The 21,130-nt window shown below is 47.5% G+C and overlaps 1 protein-coding gene across 5 annotated transcripts in view; it reads right to left on the bottom strand.

Annotated features, from left to right (window-relative positions):
- Nucleotides 1-21,130, bottom strand: part of Sh3gl3 (SH3 domain containing GRB2 like 3, endophilin A3) — a 118,945-nt gene that overhangs the window by 5,382 nt on the left and 92,433 nt on the right. For all 5 annotated transcript variants that reach the window (XM_021203475.2, XM_021203469.2, XM_029539416.1 and 2 more), the window contains 2 exons: nt 17,965-18,068; nt 16,845-16,954 (listed from right to left, as the gene is read on the bottom strand). In XM_021203475.2, the coding sequence (XP_021059134.1) occupies nt 16,845-16,954; nt 17,965-18,068 (214 nt within the window). The remainder of the gene's footprint in view (nt 1-16,844; nt 16,955-17,964; nt 18,069-21,130) is intronic.

Raw genomic sequence — 21,130 nt, 5'->3', positions numbered from 1 at the left:
CCTCCCCTCCCCTCCCCTTCTCTCTCTCTCTCTCTCTCTCTCTCTCTCTCTCTCTCTCTCTCTCACACACACACACACACACACACACACCACACACACACTCCAACACAATGAACTAATCAGGAGACAGACACATGACTCACTTCTCACTTCCTTCCTTACAGGCAAGGGCCGCTGCCATGTTGCCCATGTTGATATGCCAAGAGAGGAACTGTACCAGCAACTAAAAACTGGACAGTGTGCCTCTCATGAAACCACTGGGAAGAAAAACTCCTTAGGGAGTTCCCTGACTCATGCACCTGGGGACCTCCACACCTTTCTGCGCCGCCCCAATACCAAGCACAACCCCCAGGTGAACAGACACATGTAATGCACACCGATCAGAACTTGGGCTAGCTGGCCCGAACCACACCTGTGACAGTACAACATTCTGAAATGCCTCCTGATACATTTTTCATTCTGGGTCATTTTTGTTAACCAGGGCAGTCAATCAAGGAAGCCTCCCTTCAACAAAGACAGCACAGAGCCTGGGCATGAACCACACAGTTGTGGGTAGCTTGCAAGTTTGAAAATGTTGCTATTTCAGTTGTGAAATGCTGCGGGAGTCGAGGCATTCAGGGTTTCGTGCCAGGGCCCGGCATATTTTGTAAGATGTAAGAAAGAGGCAGACTTGAAGACCTCAGATGCTAGAGATTTTATTCCAACCTGTGGAGATGGGAGGCTGTTTCCTGCTACTTAGAAAAGAGGTAGAAGTTCTTCCTAGTCAGGGAGAGACCTGGAGAGAGGGGACAGTGGCCTACAGCATGGAAATGTTTCCTTGATTACACCCAGAGGATGCCATCTGCCCCACTCCCCACTGGAACTCTGGGTCAAGGCAGCTCCCAGTGCTCTGAGCCAGGGCAGTGTGGTGTCATGAAACCAAAGCAGGGCTTGAGGCAAGCACTGCTTACTCCCCAGAGTGTGGCCGGACTGAGGGTCCACAGGCTACCAGCACAACGTGACAGATGTTCAACCTACACAGACCTGGCCTCTCAGAGGCGGGACTGGGGCAGGAGACATCAGATGGAGCTCTATGACTAGAGACCTCGCTGTGGAAGGGAGGCTCACATGTGTAACCCCCAATCTCCATCAGCCCCCCCATACATTTGGACAGGATCTTGGGGTGACTGAGGACGAGAGGACAATTAAGGAAAGCCACCAGTTCCAAGAAGGGGGTTCATCTCTGACCAGTACAGTGATTTCCTGAATCCAGTGAATAATGACTAGGCCATCTAAGCTTTTCATTGGAGGAGACCGAGTTACCTTGAAATGGCAAGATTACATTTTTTTTTCCATTAAAAGAAATGGAAAAAAGATTAATTTTTTTTTCTCATTCCATTTTTGGCAAACAGTGGAAACGGAAAAAAGATCAAGCCATTTCCGCTGCTGGTCTAAATGGAGACTCATAGCAAGCCCAAATAGAGGAATAACACTTCTGTCTACCTAAAGACACAGAGGCTGGGCCTTCCAGGACACAAAATTCATGCCCCAAATGATGAACGTGCAGCCAGGCAAGACAACCTCTGCTTCCTTGGTGAGATTCTCATAGGGAAGGTGCCTGGCTTCCCACTCCCAGACACAGCACCTCCCTACAACACTGGTAAGAAAACACAGCTCCCAGCCAGACCCTGTGGTCTTAGAGCCCTAAGCAGCCTCCGCCCCTGCTGATCTGCATGCAGTTGTTGGTCCCCAGAAGTGTGGAGAAAGCGTGCACAGGAGTTTGTCTCTGTGTGCTCTACAGAACAGGGAGCAGACATCCAGGACGCTGTGGAGGGCCACAGACCCTCCTGCCCACCCTCTGGAGACCTCTGCTATTTTCTCTAACTCCTGAGGCCCAGGCCTTAATGTAGCATGAGAGGGAAGGGGGGAAATACAATCTGTCCTTGTGAATGTCATGAATCAAAGATTATTTTAACGGACAAAAAGAGAGCATCCCTCTTAAATATTTATTATTCTAGTTCGGCTGCACACCGTTAGGGGCAAGAGAGAAGGGGGGGGGTATTTTCTCTCAGTCACACACAATAGAGATGGAAACCATATTCTTCCTAAAACAAACTTCACTTCCCTCTTGGCAGTGATGTGGTCCCATCTCAGCCTCAGGAGAATTCTTTCCGCTGCCCTTCCCTCCACTTCATCCCCATTTGCCAAGCTCCTTCTGAAGAGTCACTGGCAACCCCAAACTGACTGCTTTTCTTTTGGTGTAGTAGCTGTCCCATCCCATAATCTCTCATCTTACCCAGCTTTGACCCTCTCAGGTGTTGGTGAGGCAAGCCACGCCTTAGCTCAGAGACAATGGATTTAATTTAATTTAATGTAATTTAATGACTGGTTACTACCATTCCCGCCCCCTGATGTAAGGGACAGAGAAGGCTCTGAAGTGCAGTCTGCTGCGTGGACCACATTAACTTGTACAGCTCTGAGTAACCATGGGAAGGTTTATCCCCTCCATGCCTCAGCCACCCTCAAGCCCTCTCTGTATCTGAGCCAATCCCTGCCCTTCAGCTGAGTTCCCAGACACAGGAAAACCTGAGAACATCCTCTACCTGGCTCTTACCCACCCTGAGGAACAGCCTTCCCTAATGGGGCTTCTGCCCTCCCTTCCTGTGCCTGGAGACTGCAGTCCTGAAACAGCATCCTCTCTGTAGTTACCAGCATGGAGACTGCTAGAATGGCGAGGGCTGGCTGGTTCTCCTTTCCTGACTCCCTCTTCTCATTCCCCTCCCTCAGGCTGGGAGCTGTTCTCAAATGCACTGAATCCATGCTTGACACAGAGGGGATGATGTAGCAGGGGTGGTGATTAGGGAAGGGGTGAGCTCTCTTCTCAGGTGTGAAAAGCTGAAGATCTTCCAACACACCGGATCTTGAGCTACCTTCCTGGGGCTTCCTTCCTTCTCTCCTCCTCTGGCTTTGACTCTAGAGATTGCAAGACTCAGAAAACACTCAGTCTGAGCACTACCAATGAAAGGCACACTTGAACCCTTTCACACACACACACACACACACACACACACACACACACACACGCCTACTTTCTGAAAGTCAGTGGGATGGAGAGAGAACTCATACCGCCTACTGTGTCAGTCCTGTGGAAGGACAAGGGGTGGGTCTCCAGGAAGCCACTGACCTGTGGAGAACACTTTGTCTTTTAGTAAATGCCCCAAAGTGTTGTTTCTTTTGAAAAGAAAATTGTTTGTTTTTAAACTATACATGCAATATGTAGCTTTGTTCTTGCCTCCCTTGTAGCTGCAACCTGTCCCTTTTCCTGCTGCCAGTGGACCTTCCTGAAGCAGTCCCTTGGGCCCTTCTAATCTGCTGCTCTCAGTCTGCAGCAGGCATGAGAAAGCAGATAACCAATTATGTAGCATCAACCGTGGCTGTGTTGTGGTCTCTTACATGGTGGCAAGCACTGTGCCCAGCACCCACCCCTAATTTATAGGCCTCACCTTTATCCTTAGAATAGTTCTACCCAGTGGGAAGTTATGATCCCTGCTCTTCAGGACCCGGAAGGACTCAGTGACAGAGATGGGATTCAGTGCCCTCTGGCCCCTAAACTCCCTTTCTCCTTCTTGGCCGAGCCTGTGGGTGAGGATGACTTGTTTCCCACTCGCTTCCTTGTCTCAAGTCCGAATGCTCAGTAGTGTCCCCTTAGTGCTTAAGCTACTCCCAGGGCCACTAAAGCTCGGAGACGGTGTCGTGTCGGAGAGGGTGCCTGGCAGGCTCAGAGGAGCAGTACTCCAGTCAGGAATGGATCCCAAGTGTCTTTCTGGAAACTTAGTTTCCACAAGACAGTCACCTAGGATTTGACTACACCTGAAGAATTTGACTCAATTTGTCTCCTAAACACGTTGGGGCAGACATCATTCAGCATTTTCTTCCTCTCCTCTCTTCTCTCCTCCCATCACTGTCTCCCCTCATTCTTCTTACCCACTTCCTCTCCCTGTTTTGTCTCCAGCCCAGGCTGGCCTCAAACACTCCATGTAGCTGAAGGTGACCTTGAACTTCTGATCCTCTGGACTCTACCTCCCAAGTGCTGGGATTATAGCAACATTTTACTAGGCCCTACCTGTGCAGCACTGGCGCTCTGACCCAGGGCCTCATGCTCGCTAGGTATGCACTCTGTCAATTGAGCCACACACCCAGCCCAAACGCATTTCCTTTTTTTATTAGATATTTTTTCTTTATTAACATTTCAACTGCTATCCCTAAAGTTCCCTATACCCTCCCCCTGCCCTGCTCCCCTACCCACCCACTCCCATTTCTTGACCCTGGCATTCCCCTGCACTGGGGCATATAAAGTTTGCAAGACCAAGGGGCCTCTCTTCCCAATGATGGCCGACAAGGCCATCTTCTGCTACATATGCAGCTAGAGGCACGAGCTCTGAGGGTACTGGTTAGTTCATATTGTTGTTCCACCTAACACAGGGCCTCCAATGGAGGAGCTAGAGAAAGTACCCAAGGTGCTGAAGCGTGTTTCTAACTCAGACACATGCACAATCATCCAGTGTCTGCTATAGGCCAGGCACCATGCTCACCTATACCAAACTATTTCTTTTGAGTTAGAAGGTGCTTACTTTGTACAGGCTCCCTCTCCAAAATTTATAATCTCAAGGTTTAGTTCTAAATTCTTTTGAAGCTAATATTTTCCCCATTGCAGACTAAGATACACACAAAATTTTGTTTCGCCATACCTAAATTACAGTATGTACCTCCATTAGACTAGACAGAAACTAGCAGTCCCTAGGTCCCAGCTCTGGATTAGACCACCAGAGACTCAATTTCCTTGAACCCCCTCCACCCCCACTTCCGGCTTGTCTCCACCCCAGCTCACCTCCTAGGCTGAACCTCTGACTCTTCCTCCCAAGTCTGGGATTATATGACACACATTTTACATCTTCATCCATGAAACTGTTGAGTGATTTATTGAAATGACTTGTCGGGGGAATCCAGTTTACTCATGATCCTCATCTACAGAAATAAGCCCTGTGATTTGCTTTAACCTTATACCAACCCTGCACCATCCACACAGATGAGTCACTTGGGTTTAACAAATAAAGCTTGTGCCCTATCCTGACAATGGTCAGCGTCATCTATCAGGATGAGTAATGCAGACACTGTGTCTCATTTATATACCCAAATTCCCTGACTGGCGACCCCTTCGAGTATAACCCGGTCCAGTGTTTATGACTTGTTTTTGTTAAGACATGGGGAATGGGAAGGACACCGCTGCCATCAAAGGCAGCCTTCTAGCCACTGGCCTAGGGACCAGCTGGCAGAGGGCCCTGGGTAGAGCTGGTCCTTGCTTTGTATGGCATGGGTTAGTCACAAAAAGCAGAAAATCAAGAGAGTCTGCATACATATAGGGCTTCAAGTCCCTCTAAGAATCATTACTGGCCATCTCGCTCTTATTCTCCAACAAAGGAAAGTGTCATTGACCAGTGCTTCAGAGGCATGCGTGCGTGCATGCATGCGTGCGTGCGTTTGTGTGTGTGTATGTGTGTGTGTGTGTGTGTGTGTATGTGTATACACATGTGTTCATACAGTTCTCTGGAACCATGCTACACAGCTGCCCCCTGTTCATTATCCCCAGAGACAATGAACTTCAATAATTTTTTGTTTGGTTGTTTTTTTTTCGAGACAGGGTTTCTCTGTATAGCCCTGGCTGTCCTGGAACTCACTTTGTAGACCAGGCTGGCCTCGAACTCAGAAATCCGCCTGCCTCTGCCTCCCAAGTGCTGGGATTAAAGGCGTGCGCCACCACCGCCCGGCCTATAATATTTAATATTTGGACTGTGATGTTTGAAATATTAGCTTACAGCTTAGCCATGTTGTTATAAAATACACACACATATAAGATATTCTGCATTTGAGATAATATTATCCATCACACAGCCATTTCCACCAAGTTCTATTGTGACTCCCAAAGCTAGGTGAGAGGCCATGTCTTATGGCTCGCAGAAACTCCCATGGCCGAGCTTGTAGATGAATTCCAGGCAACCATTCCGTACAGTGCAAAAGTCTTTCCCTTCCAAGGCCTCCTCCAGCTTGGACAGTAGCAAAGGGCCTCAGATACTCCCCATGCCAGCAGCTACAGACTGGGGACAAAGTGGGTCACCATCTATGCTCTAATAATGGCCTTTCAGCAGAGGAAATACTAAACTCTCAACCTGTCCACTTTTAAGATGTTAAGGATGCCATGTACTCAAAGACACAAGCCTGACAGACAACATTCAAAGGTCAGAGCACCTGAGAGCAGGGGGCCCAGTGCCTTCACTCAGCTTCCGGAGAGCTTAAGAGATGTACCCAAAGCTGGCCCTGACTGCCAGCATCTGAACTGATGTGAGACTCCTGGTCCCCTGTTCCCACCACCCTTGCAATGATTCAAGTCAGATCTACTACTGAGAGTTTACAGGAAAGTGTGTGGAGGGAGGAAGGCGTGGGGGTGGGAGAGAGGACAAACCTGCTGACTGAATCAACTCCACCCCCAGGACTCTGTGAAATTTTAATTTCCTCTTCGGAAACTTAGGTCAATAAATGTATATACTCCTATTGCAAAGTGTGTGTCTCTTCTTTAAAAAACGTGTGCGCCTTGCCTTTCCCTTTTGAATATGCGTTTATTTTCCAATGTGATCCCTGGAGATTGGCACCCACAAGAGGAATGACTTGGACTATTGCTGAGCAGCCTTCAAAGGGTCAAGAAGTTTATAAAGTTTCTTTTATACCTCACGAAAAGTAGACTGTCTTAACGCAAGGCACTGGAGAGATTGACTTTGCCTGCTCTGACAGACCCCAGCACACTGCTGTTAAGACTTCTCTACACAGTCAAGTGGATCTCAGCCTGGGACCTGGGAACCCTTAGCTGTCACAATAATAATCAGGACCTTCAGAAATCTCAGCAGAGAAAAAAAGAAAGAAAGCTTCATAAACAGATGCCACCGAGTAACAGGTACCTGAGGCTGTGACAGAGACGCCTGAGCCTGGGCTGGGGTGCGGACTCTTCAAGATGCCCACCTGTCCTTGATTCTGTATTAAAGCCTTCCCCAAGAACACCAGCACTGCTAAAGTATACAGACAGTGAAAAGTAAATACAGCCTGCCCTCGATTTTACTGTAGATTAGGTGACAGCTCAGAGCCTCACACAAGATCCCAGCGGTGAGGAAGGTTTGGGGGGACACAGGTCTCAAATGCCACACAGTTTTCTGATTCTGAGAACTGCCCAGGCACAGAGTTCATCTCAAGGACATTCCCTGGCTTCCTTTCCTCTTTAGGGACAAAGGGCAGCTTGAGCTAATGAAGCCCCATGACCTTGTGCACAGGGGCTTGCTTGGACAGACACTTGTTTCTCCTGGCCTCTGTCTGCACTCCCTCATTTGGCGTGAGTCCCCTCCTCCAAGCTGGCTCACCTCCTTCACTCCCTCAGCTACCTAGCAATGACATTATCAGGGGCTCCATCTCAGCCCCACCATAGTCTGCCTAATTGACCTACATCCTTTCAGCAGGCTCTGCTCTTTTTCCTTCTCTGGAAAGAAGAAATGATGAAGAAAATGTTCTTGGAATCTGTTTCTGGCAAAGTCTTCAGAGCTTTGCTTAAAATTGTTAGTGCAATGCTTGACATTTTTCCTTTCCTTTATAAACATTATAGGCAAATCATTCAGAATCCTAATGGAAAGTAATTTCCCATTAATGCAGGCTGTAAAATGCTATTTTCTTTTGAAACTGTGCCTGGGAAACAAACAGTGCAGGGCCCTTTTACACTTGAAAATTCCACCTACAAATCAGCAAAGCTCAATGATCGATGTGTGACAAGAAGACCCCATGGCTACCATCAGGGAACCTTCAAGGAAGTGGCTGGCACAGGCACATGGCCACGGTGTCACTAGGGAGACCCCACCGCCTGGGAGAATTGAGTTTCTGGATTCAGCTTTCTTATAAAAGCCAGCAGGGTATTACTTTTCTTACAATTTTCTGCCTAGGGACAGAGCTACTGGCCAAGGAGAAGGGACAGAAGCTTGGACATGTACAGCCTAGGTACGGAAGCCAAGGGCTCCTTTGTCCTGTTCTGGTCCCCTGCCACCAAGTCAGATGCACGCAGTAGATGTCCTTAGCCACCACACACTGGCCACACACACCCATGTCATTGCTAGGTTTGTCCTTGAGACAAACATTCCCAATGCTCTTAAACATGGTTACATTTGCCAGGATTCATATTCTCTTCTCTCTCTTCTCTCTCTCTCTCTCTCTCTCTCTCTCTCTCTCTCTCTCTCTCTGTGTGTGTGTGTGTGTGTGTGTGTGTGTGTGTGTGTGTAGGGGGCAGGAAAGAGATCTATGCGTGTATATGTGTGCACATGTATGTGCATGCAAGCACACCCGCATGTGGTCAGAGATCAATGTTAGGTGTCTTCCTTCTATCATTCTCCACCTTAATTCTGGAGCAGAGTCTCTTCCTGAACCTGGAATTCATTGATTCTGCACGACCAGCTGGCCATTCCTCCTGTTTCTGCCTTCCTAAGCCTGAGCTTGTGGGGTTCGCACCTCTCTGAGAGCTCACGTACTTGTTTGTAAAACAGCGGTACTGCAGCATCATGGCTGCATGAACCCGGCAGACTGCCCAACCTCATGCCATCTGTGGTGTGGCTGCCAGCATCATCACACTGTGCTGAGGTCTCACTCTCACTTTCACTCTCTGCAACATTAGTATGTGGCAGAATAGAGGTCCACGCACAGAGCAACAACCAGTGATGCTGGTGCACACACGCACTCCAGATGCAAAGGGCCCCACGCCGTTCTCTGACATTTAATCCAAATACTTTATTCCTCATGGAACTCAATGCTCTCCGGATTGCCAGTGAAAGACTGAAGCAAAGGAAAGCCGGGTCTGGTCTGGCAGCCAGCAGGAGACAGTGTTTTGGGTGAGCTTTACCTAAGGTCCTGGAATCCTGTCTCTAAGAACCAACCCCTCGCTTGGGTGCCGGCAGGGAGGAAGGTAAGTGGAGAGCTAGGGTCTGCTACTGGATTGAAGGCTGGGATTGTACTCATTTTCAAGTTTTTTAGTTCATTTGTTTATATCCACCATTTTTCTAAACAGAAAAGTTAAAAAGACTTCCAGAAAAATCAGTATCCAAAGTAAAGATTCATGTCAGGCCAGAAATAGGCAAATCATACAATGTACAAAACTCTACATTTTATCCAGACACCACAGCTCTGAAGGAGGAAGGCAAGACTGCTATACCATGACACTAGGGGCAGGCACACACTGGCACTGGCCCAGCAGAGCAGGTTGCCCTTAGCCCCAGCAGTCTGCTCAAGGACCAGTGAGCTTTCCAGCAGCCAGAGGCAGTGGCAAACTTTAACAGGGTATGTGTTGTCCCTAAAGTGCCAGTTCCAGTTCTCCAAAGTCACTGACTTCTTGCATTTACGCAAAAATGTGTTATTGAAATACAATTTTCAAGATTATCTTCAAACCAGATAAATGTTGCCATACCGACTTAGTTTAGCTTCCATGCTGGCCTGTTTACAGCCGTGCAATCATGGGATCTACTTAACGTTGTCTTTCTTCTCTATTTTACTTTGTACCTGTTCGAGTTTCTGCATAATCCACACACCATGACAGTTCAAGAGATGAATGGGATCTCACTTAGCCTGCCATTGCCGACTACGGACAAAGTGTTTACAAGTAAATGACTAGCCGTTGGGATGCTCCTATACAACTTAGTAGAGATTACTCTGCAGGGTTACCAGAATATCCTGTGCTTAAACGTTTCTCAAGGATGTGTTTCCAGAAGCGAAGCCGCTGAAGTGCACAGACACCTAACAGACAGGGCTACACTGACTTCCCAGTGAGGAGTGTCGGGGGTTGGCAAACTGTGGGCTGCGAGCCAAATAATGTAGGAATGGAACCCAGGTGAGCTCACTCCCTTATCTATGCACGCGTTCAGCTGATGTAACCATAAAGTCCAGTAGTTGTTACAGAGACCACACGGCCCTACAGAGACCATAACTCTTACATATTTACTGTCTGGCCCTCTACCAAAATATTTGCCTATGCCTCAGTGATTCTAATGTATAATCCCCCAAGGCTTGTGAGATTGTGCCCAAGTGCCACATATGAACAGAAATGGAGCCTGCAGCCCCCCCTTCCCCACAGAAGGCAGTGAGTCACAACAGGGCAGACACGTTCTCCCAGTAACTTTGTAGAACATCCATGTGGCATGTGCACACTCTCCACCAACCCCCGTCTCTTCCTCTTCAGTAGTGATAGAACTGCAGGTAGATCTGGATCTCCAGTTCACCTCTTCCTACCTTTGTAGCTGGCTGGGTCATGTGACTAAGCCCTGGCCAGTGCGGTGAGAGAGGTGAGGTGAGTCACTTATGCTCAATTCTTTAAGGGGAAACTCGGTCTAGACCTCCATCTTTCGCCTCTTGAGTCTCTGGGGAGCAGCAGCTACTATTAACCCAGTGTAAAAACTGTTGCCAGAAGCCAGGCATTGTCACAATAAAACCTGCAACCAGAGATGACAACTCAGAAGGTGACAATGGAGAGAATGTGTGTGTAATAGGTGTGACAGCCCTTAATGTCTGTGAGGTCACAGTGAAGCATTATGGTCCAAGCTTTACATGTGACAACCTTGAAAGCAGGCCACACACCAGGAACCCTAAAACAGATGGGGGATATCACTAGGAGGCACGTGCACATGAGTGATGTCATGTCACTGTTAGCAGAGGCCAGTGAAGGCAGGAGATCACTGAGTCTGTGAGTGAAGACCTCAAGAGAAAGAGCAGAGGGTGAGAGCTGGGTATTAGGAAAGCTAGCCACAAAGAAGAGGAGGTAAGTGAGCTGCTATTTCAAATACTTCTCAGAGACTCACCCAACCGCAGGAACCCAGACACATGTCCGTGACCTGTGACTGGTCCTTCACTCGGATCTATTGAGTGTCCTCAAGACAACCTCTACAAGCTGAGAAGGGGAAGCATGGATCTGACAAGGAGGAAAGACATCAAGCTGTCTCAAGTGCTGTGTCGAAGAGGGGACCATGGCTCTGGGCACTCGTAACTGCCAAGAGCACACAGGGCAGATGCTCCTCATGGTTTCAATGGAATCACCCTGTGGCAGATCCACAACCCTCACCTGGAAACATCTGAGCTTAGTGAAGCTTGTGGAGCCACAGCACAAGTCTAAGATGACAACTTGCAAGGCCAGCTTCAGATAGAACATTTCTGAGGGAGTACTGGAAGACAGCAGGATGAAGGGCAGGAGAGGGATCTACCATACACACAGACACAGACACACACACAGACACACACAGAGAGAGACACACACACTCTAAACAAGTCAAGTTCTTCATCTCAGGGCAAGGGGCATACACATTCTCTCTCTCTCTCTCTCTCTCTCCCTCCCTCCCCCCCTCTCTCTCTCTCTCTCACACACACACACACACACACACAGACACACACACATAGACACACACATATACATACATATATACCCACCCAGGAGTACCGACCCAGGTCTAATCAAGAGGAGCCCTTCACTGCCAGGGCATTAGGTCCCTGCAATATATGCTAAGCAAGACTCCATCAGTATCAGGGAGTTTCTCCTACTGTGTGTTTCTATTTGCCATGGTTTGAATGCTGCTATTAATATTGATCTGTATGAGTACCCAAAATTCATGTACTACAATGTCACTCCCGTGAGTCTAGTAGCCTTCCCCACATGATGATTTCATAAAGTTGGATCTCATTCATGAAGTTAGTGTCTTTATAAAAATAAAAGGCCCAGTAGAGCTTATTTGTCACTTCCACCACACAAGAAATATCTGCAAGGTGCCATCTATGAGGCAAGTCACATATCAGCCACCAAATCAGGTGATGAGCCGAAGAGTCAGGTCTATCCGTGAAGCCACAGAATGCGTAGCCAGAGTGGCTGTGGAGGGACTGGGGGCACTGCCTGGGGATTCCAGCTTGCCATTTTCATGTGGATGTGTTCCATTTCAGCCACTGTGACACAGAACCAAGAGAAACGAGTTTTAAGACAGACAGCAGTTTTGGCTCCCAGTCTCTGGAGGTCTCGGCACACGTCACTGGCCCACTTGACTGAGGAAAGGCAGCACTTCATGGTAGGGGGCGGAGTTCCTCTCTCCCTTCTGAGAAACAAGAAAGGGATGGAGTGTCGCTGCCCCCATCAAGGTTGTAGTGGCATAAGGTAAATCCACTAGGCCCCACGTTAAAGGATCAACCACCTCCCAGCAGTGCTGTGGTCTGGAGGCCAAACTTCTAGTACAAGGGCCTTTGGCAGTAAAGATATGCCAGCTTCTGCCCTTAGCCTTGCCAGTCACCAGAATATCTTATGTCCCTAACTTTCCCACTCAGCTCAGACAGCACTGTAAGGAGATGGCTGGCATTTCCTAAGCTGCTTTGTCCTTAGGTGGGGCTGTGGCCAGACTCTGCATGTCACTGCGTGCTGGCCTAAAAGGACATGTGTGCTTGCTTTCTCCTTCCTCCTGGCTGGATACGGGGAAAAACAGCCAGGATGGCAGGGCGTCCGCCTCTGAGGGAGCCGGTGGGTGGGAAACACCCTCCTTTTGGAATATTCCCCCTAGTCACTGTACAAGCAAGAAAACCTTACAATGCTGCATGTTGTAGACTTATTTTCTGTTTGTTTGTTTGTTTGTTTAATGGAAACTAGTGTTATTCTGATAGCAAAGTCTTGACACACCGGGTCCGTGAACACTCTTGACAACTCTCCGAAGTGAATGCCATTTAAATCATTGAAATTTGCATGAAGCATTGTATTACAATATAAACTGGAAGCTAGCACAGCAGGCTGCAACCACGGCTTCAGGCTGAGACTCTACAGTACGGAGGATGGGGAATGGACTAGTTCCTGTCACACCACGGACTTTGCTGATGAAGACTTCTAACTGCAGGCCCAGATTCTATGTTAAAGTTGGACATTAAAAATCTGTCAGGGCTGGGAATATGGCTCAGTGTATAAAGTGCCTGCCTTCTACACACGCATAAGGTCCTGAGTTCAGATCTCCAGTGGGGGTTGGGGGCACAAAAAGCCACTGGGTGGCAGTGCCTGCCTGTAACTCCAGCACAGAGAGGCAGAGACAGGATTGGCTCCTAGCACCCAGGAGATCTGATGCCCTCTTCTGGCTTTTGAGAGCACCTGCACACAGGTGTACACCCCTCCACACAGATACACACCCATACTATATACACAATCTTTAAATATATAGTTAAGGGGCCAAGGACATAGTTCAGCTGATAGAACTTGCGTAACATACAGAAAGCCTTGGGTTCATTCCGTAGTGCCACATAAACCTGGCATGGTGGCACACGTCTGTACTCCTGGCCAGAGTCAAAGGGAGATCTCAAGTCCTCTGTCACGAGCTTTGACAGTGAAGCAAGGGGCCACAAGCCAAGGAATGCATGTGGCCTCCAGAGAGTGAAACAGGCAAGACATGGGTCCTCTCCTCGAGCTTCCAGAAAGAACACCAATCTCTGGATAGGTCTTCAGACCTAAAATGCAAAGAGACTGTACCCGATATGTAGCTTTATGTCACAAAATACTTAGTAGTTTGTTAGGAAGTATAGAAAACTAATGCAATTAAAGAAAAATTTAGCATTCATTTAGCGTAAATGAAACCTAAATGAATGGGTACAGAGAGAAAGCCCCTAAGTGAGGTAGCCTCAGTGAGCAGCTATGGAAAGGAAGACACAACAGAGACACAGAGAAAGAGCCCAAAGCCACACAGATCGTCACAGGCCTGTGGTCCCAGCACTTGGGAGGAGGAGGCAGGAAGATCAGGAGTTTAAGATCATCCTGAGCTGCAGAATAATTCTGCAGTCAATCTGGTGAAAGTGAGATGCTGTCTCAAACACCAGTAATAATAATCATAGCACTAACAATAGAAGTTTAAAAGGGGAAATCTGAGGGAAGATAAGAAAGGTGTTTAAGGTAATAAAGATATCCACATTCATCAACGATGTGCGGAACTAGGTTTAAGTTTATAGGCTCAGTGAGAATGGAAGAGGAGGAAGGAATGGGACCCACTTTCCCAGCATTCTGACCCCTGACAGCTGCCATTCTCAGTTAACTCACTAGTTAACAGGAAAAGGCAAGAGCCAGCCAGGAAACAGGGGCAGACGACTCGCTCCAACCTGGCCTGCCGCTCAGAACCACCAGCAAGAGGGAAGCCAGATTGTTTTCAAGGGCACACAGAACATCTGCCAAGATGGGTCATGCTCTGGGCCACAAGACAAGTTTCAAAAAATATGCTACACAGTAAAATTCATACAAATAGACTATTTGAACAAAATAGAGTGACTGGCAGAAGAAACGGGTTAGTATTTCTTGTGCAAGGGAGGGTCATGTTCATGTGCATGTGTGCAGGAGTGTGTGCACCTATGTGGACTGGCTTGTTAGTGACAGAGGTCAGTCTCAGGTGCCATTCCTCAGGAGCCATCCACCTTTTGTATTTTGGACAGGGTCTCTTACTAGCCAGGAGCTCCAGGGAATCTGCCTGTCTCTGTCAAGACAGTATTGGGACTGTAAACCTCCTTAAAACACTCACGATAATAAATCCATCTTCTCTTAAGTTGTGTCTGCTGGGTACGTTTGTGATTGCGGGAGAACATTGCTGAGCACAATGAAAGATGTCAGGAAATGAAAACTGGACAGCTTGTGGTGGAGACCAGAGCATTCTGTAGGATTGGGCCCTCAATTCTCCTACAACAATCTGTAGATTCTACCCATACAAAATTAAAGTCAGAAAGAGCTCTTTCTGTAGAGACAAGAAAACTAATTCACCTGGAAATGCAAACAAACCAACCTAGAAAGTCAACAGCAAACAGAAACAAAACCCAAGAGATAACAGACATGGCCTGGTTCCAAGACACAGAACTGCAGACCTTGGCAAAGAAGCTATGAGAGTTCAGAGATGTGGCCATAGTGTGTGTGTGTGTGTGTGTGTGTGTGTGTGTGTGTGTGTGTGTGTGTGTGTATAAGAAAGAGACAGACAGACAGATGGACGGACAGAGATCCACTTCCCTGATGCCTAGCTTCCAACTGCAACAGTTCAGTTGTAACTTCAGTGGGAAACAGGCCACTGTGTGCTAAGCAAGAAAAGCAGGGTAGGGGCATTTTAACACTCCTGAGTCTTCAAACATGAAGAGAGTCATGTTTAAAAGATAGTTATTTTCCACTGTGATTATAAGTAAGCTAGGTGGACAGCGTGCGTGGGAAAGTGAAGGAATTAAAGCCTCAGATGGCATATCAGGAAAACACCAGTGACTCGAAGAAACACAAAAATAATCCAAACTTCTTACTCTGAATTATGCAAGTAGATGTCAATTGAGTGGAAAACACACAGGAAGTGGTTTCTTTAGGAGAAGAACTGAGTCTGGGGGTGAGAAAGACCTGCTGGCCCTCACTGCTCTACCTCCCAAGGTCCATCTCCTACTTAAGACAGACGCAGATTACACTCGTAGTTTAGAGTTTTCATTGAAAGAAAAAAATCCTGTGACAATGCTGGGGACCGCACAGAGTTCGGCTTCTCTGGCCATGAGTGTAACGAGAACCTCTGTGTGATTGTGGGCTTCAGAAAAAGGATGGGGGAATTGTCTTCAGTATCCAAGGCAGAGAGTGCTCAACACTCCACACCAAACACACAGAAGTCTGTGAATATCCCATTCAAAGAATACAAAAATAAGACACAGAGAGAATGCATGGAAAGCTACAAGTATATCTCAAAGGACTTCTACTTAGCCTGTGTTAAAAAAAAAAAAAAAAAAAAAAAAAAAAAAAAAAAAAAAAAAAAAAACCTGACAAAGTTCAGCAGTAGATATAGAAATAATCCAATTATAAAATGGGTGGAGACCTGACGAGATGTTTCACCCAGAAAACAGGCACAGCAGACTCACAGGCATGTGAGTCTCCACAGTGTTCAGTAATGTGGCTAAAATAAAAAAGCAAGAGCAGCTACCATTTTGCAGTGTCACTTGGCAGTATCCACCATCATTTAAATGCCAACAGCACAGCACAGCACAGCACAGCCCCAGCCCCTGGCTTTGATGCTCAGAAATTTCGTTCCTACAAAGTCTTGATTCGTTGTATATACAGGCAGATAAGGGTAGACACTGTTGCAATTAACAGGGGCCAAGGAAAACCATGAAGTTGCTAAACACAGTGGGACAGGTCTATGTACCACACAGACATAACCACAAGAAAGAGCAATGCATTTTGGGAAGAAAACTGCACAACAAAATGTTACTTTTGTTTAATATTATGTTAAATGTGAAATACATGAGCCAGGCACAGATAGGACAATATTCACACACAGTCATTAGGGGAAGCTATGCCGAGGGAGGAGACCAGACGCAGTTGGAAATCATAAAGAGGGCATGGGAAAAAATACACCATCTGAATCTTTTCTAGGTTAGCTTTACTCTAGGTTGTATTTAAAATCTAAGAGTACAGTACTGGAGTTGTTGTCAGGCGCACCTCAGGGGCTCAGAGAGCACTAACTAAAACTGCCTAACAATTGAGGAGGTATTCTGAAAGGTGTTAAACCTTTAAATATAAAAGATAACATAGCAACTGTGATTCTCTAGCCAAGGGACAGTCTAGCGACTACATTAGGTGGCACTGGTACACAAAGAACATCTTCTTGGGACTGGTTTTCAAATTGTGAACACATGACTATTGGAATTGGGGAAGGAGGGGAACTCATCAATCAACCAAGGACAGTGCATCGGTTTCTCAGGGCATTCCCACATAGCCCACTTGGGATGACTGACTAGCTTACCTGGTATCTTTGATGAAGAGCTGGGTCCAACCCCATTGGCATCGGTGGTGCTCGTGTTCACAGGCTTTGGCATGAATTCTCGCTTGGGGGCTTTGGATGCAAGAGATATTCTGTAACACACATGGGGGGCCAAGTCAGATCTCCGTCCCAAACAGCAGAGCCTCCACAGGTCTTTGGTCTTCTTGAGGACCAGACCTGGTGGGAATGGGAGTGAGCATGGGGACTGTGCACACTGACTTCAGAGAGCCCAAAGTGTCAGGGATATGACCAGCATGCAATTCTTCCACTATGTACTTGGGTTTCTAGTTGAAAATTATCTGAAAGAGATGTCCTCATTATGTCCTCAAGGCTTAGCAAGTGGGTACTCCCCTAGGCTAGCTGCCTTCCTTCCTCTCTGCTGGAGCGGGAAGCATCCAAATGTGCTCATGGGATACCTAGATGGCCACTTGCCTACAGAAATAGATGTTTCAGGGACGGCCTTCCCTGTTACTACAGCACTACTTGAAGCAAAAATCCCTCTGAATTTATTCATTACCATAAACCTATGTAAAACAAGTTTCTATTATTAAGCCTAGTCCAAACGTATGGTAGGTTAGCCCAATAATTTCATTAAGAGGGTTACTGCATGTACTATACATGATATTACCAATTTCAGAAAGTAGGGACTGCACTGACCATGAAAGCCCCAAGACAAAGAATATTTCTTTATTACTCAAGGTATATTGTTGAGTGTCATAGGAACACAGCCTGGCAATGGTTTTCGTGGCTTTTACAAAGTTCTGAGCGTCGCTGGCTTCCTCCCCATCCCTAGATGTCAACAGGTAAACTAACCCAAGTCCGCCAGGAAGCCCCAGGAGCTGACTTCTGACATAGAAGCCATGGTGCTTATATGCTCTACATGTGGGGCACAAAAAGGGAGTACCAGTAATAGAGAGAAAGAAAAGCCAGTCCAGCCCGTTACCCAGTTCTGCCCTGTTCTAAGCTACATGTATATTATCATCTCATACCCAACCTGAGAGCAGACTAGAGAAAGTGTCAATCAGAATTGGAAGGAGGGGCTGAGAGACCAAGACAGAGACTGGCTGCCTCCACACTGCCTAAGTGAGGCAAAGGTGCTTACCGCAGCTCCAGCTTGCTCTGCAGCTCCTGGAGGATCTCTGTGGACTGCCTGTGATAGTCTAATGCCGCCTCTACAAACACAGCCAGCTGGCTCACTTGCTCTACCTGTGGCAGAAGTGCAAAGTTACTCTATGCTGGTCAGAGCCCTTGGGATACCCAGAGCAAACAGGAAGCCAGGGACAGCAGCCCAGCTCTGCAAGGTGGCTTGGCAACTGCCTGCGCCCTGGTCCATGTCATCTCTGCCCATCTTGGAGCCCTAGGATCCTGAGGGTCACATCAGAGCTGTAGAGGCTGGAAAAACACTGTCAGGTTGATTTGTTATTCTGAATCTGCAGTAACTTGCCCACCTCCAGTAGAAAGACAGGGCAGCCGGGCGTGGTGGCACACGCCTTTAATCCCAGCACTTGGGAGACAGAGGCAGGCGGATTTCTGAGTTCGAGGCCAGCCCGGTCTACACAGAGAAACCCTGTCTCAGAAAACAAACAAACAAACAAACAAACAAACAAACAAAAACAAAAGAAAGAAAGAAAGAAAGAAAGAAAGAAAGAAAGAAAGAAAGAAAGAAAGAAAGAAAGAAAGAAAGAAAGAAAGAAAGAAAGACAGGGCATCAAATGGAGGGATGGGGTTGCCATCCCACAGTCAAAATTCTGACCCATAATTGTTCCTGTGTAAAAGAACTGCAGGAACAAAAATAGAGAAAGACTGAGTGAAAGGAGGTCCAGTGACTCTCTTTTACAGTTATAAAATTATATCCTGAGATGATGATGATGACGATGATGATGATGACGATGATGATGATTTGGGTTTTTCGAGACAGGGTTTCTCTGTGTAGCCCTGGCTGTCCTGGAACTCACTCTGTAAACCAGGCTGACCTCAAACTCAGAAATCCGCCTGCCTCTGTCTCCCGAGTGCTGGGATTAAAGGCGTGCGCCACCACCGCCCGGCTCTGAGATTATTTTTTAATGTTCTAAAAGTCATGGATCTGAAGATGACAGGAAAGTTTCCCAACTGTGAATGAAACCAGTGGTAGGCATGAGAGCTTGCTTAGGGAAATGTCCCTGTGAGCACTTTCTAGTTAAGCCAGACCAAGGAACAGAGTCAGCTAATACATACTCAGGGAAATTGGGGACATAAGGCAAGTCACACCTGCTCCAGGGCAAATAAATGTCCCCTGCGTTCCTGCTGCCACACAACCAAGCATCCTCTCTGAGACACATAGCAGAAAGGGAAGAGCATGGAGCCTCCATCATTCCTCTTTCCCACAAATTGACACGTTCGTCAAAGTAGTGGCTGATTACAGTGGCACTCGGGTGGGGGAGGCTGGGGAGAGGATTACAGCAGGGTCCCACGTGGCCCACATTCTCCTCATACCAATTATATAGCCAAGGCTGGCCTTGAACTGCCTCCTCCTCCCAAGTGCTGTGAGGTTTGCTTTTGAAGCAGTTTGTAAGAAAGGCCCAGCAGAGCTGCAAGCTTGAAGAGGGGCCTGAGAGAAACCTGCATCGGGGGGTTAGAGAACCACCACAGCAAATCAGGATTAAGTTTATTTCTAGAACCTTCTGTTGCAAGCCCCAAAAGATTGAGGTGATTCCTCCCAACCAGCCATTCCCAGCCCAAACCTCAGAAACTCCAGATCTCCACAGAGTCACCAATCAAAACCGCCTGTCACAGGCTTCGCCCAAGCAGCCTTTTCTTACATAGCATTCTAACCGTCTGAGGCAGGATCTGGTTGTTCCTCATTCCGCCATCTGCCTCTCCCTGAGGAGCCAACTGGGGAGCTGCTAGCTTCCACAGATCCATTTGCATTTGTATATTGTTGAGAACTCTTCCTGCCCACTTTTTACAAACACAGCTTCAATGTGTGTTTACAACATACACAGAGCCCACTCACACCAGGAATGCAGTGGGCATACGCATGACTAAGGAAAGCCCTGGCATCGTACATGCCTTACCGTGATCAGTGGCTAGGAAAACAGTCCTGGCCCTCCATTCCCAAAAACCCAATAAACAAAACAAGGACAGCCCGGCCCCTGCAAAATCCCGGGATTTCTTACATTTCACCTCTTTGGCTTTTTCCCAACACTTTTGAGTAAGTCCAGTGCCACAGCCTGACATGATCGTGACAGATTCCGCTAAGAATAGATCACTGCTCTCTTGCAATGCTACAGCTGCGTGCTCTATGAAAATCGCCGTGACCTCTCCATCTCTAGAAATAGTAAGGTGTCTGTTTTGAGCCTCATTTTAACTAAGCCAGCTATCTGCAAAATTCAAAGATGGCTAAAAGCAACCAGGTGAATAACCTGATTGCACATGTGCGGTTCACACGTATCATGCATGTGGAAGTGGGAGTCACACCAACTATTCCCTCTGACAGCTAAGATCATGCAACCTGGAACTGCCTCTGGAATTCTTCCCTTGACAACTGACTTTGGGAAGGCGACAGATCCCAGAGACCCTAAAAGCTTGGGAGACAGCAACAGCACTCCACATGGTGCCTGCAATAGGGGGTGCCCAGGGAAAGCCCCTCCTGCTGGGGGCAAGTCAGATCCAAACTGGATTAGCTCAGTCAGTGTCCAGAGCTGAAGCTTCTCTCTGCCTCCTAGGATGTGAGCTGTGCGCTGGGAACCAGCAGAGATGGCGTCTGCTTCCAAGGGTACAACTTGAACTAAATACCTTGAACTAAATACCTTGAAGGACAGAGTCAAGCTAAAGCAACAAACTCAGGGCCGGCAAAAGCCAAAGCCTGTCCAGGCAAACACATCCTCCATCAGCCACATTACAGAACTTGAAAGCTGCCTGTTGGTTTCCTTTGCGGGTGAAAGTTACGAATACACTAGGCTGAACAGGAAGGGATGCTCTGCAGATAGGTTACACTAGTAACTATAAACTGTCTTTGGGCTGACAATACAGCCCAGATGGTAGAATGCTGACCCTGAATGCACCGAGCCTTGGGTTCAAATCCCAGTGTTACCTAAACCAGAGGTAGAGATGGGAATCCCAGCACTTAAGAGGAAGACAGAGAGCCGGGTGTGGTGGCGCATGCCTTTAATCCCAGCACTCGGGAGGCAGAAGCAGGCAGATTTCTGAGTTCGAGGCCAGCCTGGTCTACAAAGTGAGTTCCAGGACAGCCAGGACTACACAGAGAAACCCTGTCTCGAAAAACCAAA

Source organism: Mus pahari, chromosome 1, assembly GCF_900095145.1.
Source record: "Mus pahari chromosome 1, PAHARI_EIJ_v1.1, whole genome shotgun sequence".
Classification (NCBI taxonomy): domain Eukaryota; kingdom Metazoa; phylum Chordata; class Mammalia; order Rodentia; family Muridae; genus Mus; species Mus pahari.
This window is presented reverse-complemented; position numbering and strand designations above follow the sequence as displayed.